Here is a 4,567-nt window from a genome sequence, read left to right as displayed (position 1 = left end):
CCCGTCAGTCCCCGTGGCCCCACCTCCATCAGTCCCCGTGCCCCTACTCCCATCAGTCCCCGTGGCCCCCACCCCCAGCAGTGCCCCTGACACTCAGCGTCAGCCCAGCCTGGGCTCCACGCCTGGCTCGTCCCCACTTGGTTCCCCCAGGGAACAGCTGATAATAACAGCCGGTGGCAGCTGGGCAGCAGGTGCCATTACCTGTGTGATCATTACCCCCACATCCCCCCAGGAGGAAGGACAAGGGGCGGTGGCTCTGGGTCTGCTGATCTTGGCCGGAAGTGAGTCTTTGAGCCCCTGAGCCCTCCTTTGGGCACGCCGTAGGCAGGCTGACTGTGCCAGCCCAGCACCTGGCCGGTGTACACCTGTTGACCCCGTGTAGTAGCTTTCCTTTAGTCTCAAGGGTGTCCTGGTTTGGACAGTGAATCATAGGGACCGTACACGTAAGGCACTGGCGCTCCTTGGTGACGAGCTGCTCTCAGGGTGCCATTCTTGGGAAGGAAGTAGATCAGGACAGTGTAGGCGGCCACCCGGCTACGTGCAGAGGTGACAGTGCCGTGGTCTGCCACGCTGGCTCTGCATCTGCCTAAAGCCGACCGGAGTGTTCAGCCTAGCGCCTCATGGAGCTGACACGGTTGCCTACAGAGCACTTTGCTCTCACTTTCTGTCTTATTTCCCCTGCTGTTGTGGGGCCATCACTGGTCTCACGGGGCTTTTATCTACTTCCAGCAGATGTGTGCTGGGCATGTGGTGTGCCAAGGGCTGTGCTGGGCCCTGGGGTCATGGCGACAAGACCCAGACCCGCCTGTCTAGGGCAGCGGACGCCATTCTGCCCACACGTGCAGGGGGGGCCTGGAGCTTCCAGAAAGTGCTGCAGCCGGGCCAGGCCCAGAGCCTGACCGATTCGTGTGGGCTCAGAGCACCTGGGTTTTGAGGGCCCCCCAAGGTGGGTGGTTCTGAATGAGCAGCTGGGCAGCGAGGGTTTTCTAGCGGGAGAGTACACGTCAGCAGGTACCTGAGGCAGCTGTCGCCCCCACACCTGGGAACACCTTCCTCCGAGGACCAACCTGAGGCCCAGAGAGCCGCTTTCTAGGTCTGCACCATGCAGTGCAGTCACCAGCAGCCCGTGTAGCTGCCGAGCGCTGGACACGTGGCGGGCATGATTGAGGACACAGAGTCCCTAGTTCACGTAACTTGAGTTCATTTAAATAGCCACCTGTTGGGGGCGCAGTTCTGAGGAGATGGGCCCAGAGTTTGCTTGCTGCCTGATAGTCCAGCTTGTAAACTCACCAGGAGAGAGTCCCTGTGAGCTGATGGGGACTGAGTTTCTGTGAGGAACGTGCCACGTGGATGAGAGTAGGAGGGGAAATAGCGTTTCCCAACTGAAAATAGGGCCCCGCTCTGGAAGCCAGGGGGTTGCTGTCTGGCGTCTGGCTGAGCCTCAGCAGACACACAGGAAATGGGAAGATTAGCGGCCATGGTTTTGAAGAGTGGCAGCTCAAAAAAGCATTTCTTAAATATGTATGAACTTTATTTTACAAAATCAGATCATTCAAATGCAGCAGAAGAACAAAGTGGCAACTGGCTCTGCTGTTTGCATAACTGAATTGGTTTTTCTGGATTCGGTGTAAAGTCTGCTTTAAAATAATTAAGCACACGATAGTGAGAAAGTTTTGGGAACATTCAGCCGTGAGTCCGCAAGCCTCCCGATGTCTTTCACACCTGCGCCCGGAGCAGTGCAGACGCCTCCTCCATTCAGTTGTCCACCACCCGTCCCCTACCCAGGAGCAGGGGCACCTGTGGGTCAGGTTGGTGACTAAATGTGTGTGCTTCTTCCTGGGCCTCTTCACCCCACGTGTGGGTGACATTGAGTGCCCTTTGGTGTCTTGAGAGCACCCAGTGGACTGACAGCGTCATGGGAGGTTAGAATCGACCCTCGGGCCTGTGTGTGGCCATCCCCAGAGAATTCTCAGTCTCAGAAGTCCCCAGGCTGCGAGCTCTGAAGTTCCTTCCAGGACGCTTAGGAAAACAGGCCAGGCAGTTCCTCTTGGACTTTCAGACCCTTTTCTGAGTTGTCTGAATTTGCAAGAGAAACAGGGCCTAAATTCAGTGTTTCCCAAATGTATTTGACTTGGAACAAACTTTTCAGAGAAATCTCCAGAGTATGCTTTGAGAAACACTGATTAAAAGGTGAGGGAACTGAAACCTGAGTCTGAGTCCGTTAGGAGAGACTAATGCTGTGAACAGGCCAAGGGGCTGCCTGGCCCTGCGCCCACTCCCCCAGGTGCTGGACTGCCCACTCGCTGGTGTCACAGTGGCCTCTAAGGGCTGGCGTGTGGCCGGAGCTGTTAATGCTTTCCGCATGACAGACCGTGTGTTCCAAGGAAACGCAGGTCCTGAACAGGGAGGCTCTAAGTGATGGTTGACTCCTTCCCTACTCTGTCCCCTGAGAACAGGAAGAAGGAAGACAGTTTCCCAGTGGCACTTGACAGGCCTGAAGTGACGGAATACATTTATTCCTTTATTGCCCGTTCTCTGCACTGGAGCGCGAGCTTCCCAAGGACAGGGACTCGTCTGACATGTGCAGTCACAGGGTGGATGGATGGACAGATGGAAGAGGAGTTGCAGCAGCTTTCTTAGGCGTGTAGCCGGAAGAGGTGTGGGGGGGGCGGGGAGGTGGGAGCCCTGTGGGATTAGTGGATCCCGAGGGCTCTCCTGGGTGTTCACCACGTGAAGGTCAAGGCCTGGAGTGAAGGTCGGGAGCCTCTGCGCTGCCTGCGGCCACACTCATTCCTCCTCATTCCCCAGTTCCCTGCCTCAGATGACCTTGTCTAGTGTTCAGATGAAAGGTTGTGCTCTCAGCCCTGAAGCAGGGCGTGTGTGTGTTGAGCGTATGTGTGTACGTGTACATACGTAGGTGTGTGTCTGTATTTTTTAAAGTCACAGGCAAGTTATTTCAGTGCTCTGGCTCAGCGTTCTCATCTGTAAAATGGGCTTAATAATAGCCTTTGTGTTGAGATGGTGCTTGGCGCCCAGTGTGAACCGTGACACACAACCTGTTCCTGGGGCTCACGGTTCCACAAGCGTCAGTCACTTCGTCCTCCTTAGGAGGCTGCACACGCTACACTTTGCTTAAACATGCCGCATGCCGTTTAGAACTTTTACACATTACAGCGCACATCCCCGAAGCCTGGGAGCAGGGTCTTTCTGAAGTATAATCGTGTGGGTGGGACACTGACCCTGAGCGGCAGGCCTCTGGTAACCAGTGTTTACAACTCAACCATGACAGGAGGTGGGTGTGGGGCTCTGGTTTGCACTTGGGGCTACAATGGTTAATGCTTCTCATCGCAATACTCAGCTTCCCAGAGCACATTTGCACTTCACTCGGTCGACTCAGGGCTCAGTTGTGGGGCTCCCCTGAGCCCCCAGTTGCAGATTTGCCCTTAGGCATGAAGTCGTGTGTTGGCTCTGAGTCGGTTTCGGGGGTTCTGGATCTTAGCTCCTGTTTCCTTTCCAAGCCCTCCCTCCCTTCGCTCTGTCGTCTGTTCGCCCTGCGTGGGGCGTGCTCCTGACCCCTTGTCTGTTCCAGGAGTGGGCCCTGACCAAGGAGAAGTCAGTGAAGCACATGGACCTGTGCCTGACCGTGGTGGACCGGGCGCCCGGCTCACTCATAAAGCTGCAAGGCTGCCGGGAGAATGACAGCAGACAGGTACGGTCCTCGGCCCGCGACATGCCCGCCAGCTCGTGGCCATCGCCCTCCGTGGCCCGGTGGCATTGCAAACGTACACATTTCTGGTCACGTCCAGCTGCCCTACCCAACCTAAACTCCTGGCTCCCTCCGTGTCCCCAACACGATGTAGCTCCTAGCATGTAGGAGGCACCCAGTGATTTCTGTGCAGGATACAGGTGACATGTGATGTTTGTGACAAGTGCGGGGCATGAGTGCCCGAGGCTGGGGCCTCCCTCCGCCCTGCTGCTCCCACCCCCACCCCCCACCCCCGTCTGCTTGTCCCACAGGCCATCTGTCCTCATCTTCCCGTTTCCTCTGGCCTGCGCAGCTGTGGGCCTCACTCACCGTCTAACTGGGCCACACTTGGTGGCTGTGTGTTCCACTCCCACGGAGGTTTGTCAGGACCAGCTCTGGGCTGGGCGGCATGGGGGGGCTCCCAACACCTTTGGGTCATTTCCCCCTCAGGTGCCGGCCAGGTAAGCAGTGCTGCTGCCCTCCTTTCAGGAGCCTTTGCAGCAGCCAGATGCTTGGCTCTTGTTGTGGTTGTCCTGACGGTGTTGTCTGGTGACGCCAGTGAACAGGGAGCCGGGGGTGCGGCGGCTGGAACCCTGCACCATTCCGTGTCATCAGACCCCGTGTGTGGAGGTCCAGACCTCCCACTGAGGAGCTGGGACCAGCGCAAAGCAGTGTCCTGTAGCCCACGGCTTCTCTGCAGGACTGAGAGCTCGGGAACGCCGAGCAGGCCTGTAGCCCCAACCAGCCACACACACACACACACACACACACACACACACACACACACACACACACACACACACACACACACACACACACACA

General features: G+C 57.2%; 1 protein-coding gene across 1 annotated transcript in view; it reads left to right on the top strand.

Moving 5' to 3' along the window:
- GALNT2 (polypeptide N-acetylgalactosaminyltransferase 2) overlaps positions 1 to 4,567 on the top strand; it is a 197,305-nt gene that overhangs the window by 187,004 nt on the left and 5,734 nt on the right. Inside the window, exon 15 of the mRNA XM_019632150.1 lies at positions 3,590 to 3,709. Coding sequence (XP_019487695.1) covers positions 3,590 to 3,709 — 120 coding nt within the window. The remainder of the gene's footprint in view (positions 1 to 3,589; positions 3,710 to 4,567) is intronic.

Source organism: Hipposideros armiger, unplaced genomic scaffold, assembly GCF_001890085.2.
Source record: "Hipposideros armiger isolate ML-2016 unplaced genomic scaffold, ASM189008v1 scaffold_1085, whole genome shotgun sequence".
Taxonomy (NCBI): Eukaryota; Metazoa; Chordata; class Mammalia; order Chiroptera; family Hipposideridae; genus Hipposideros; species Hipposideros armiger.
Note: the sequence above shows the minus strand (reverse complement) of the source record. Positions and strands in the feature narration are given on the sequence as shown.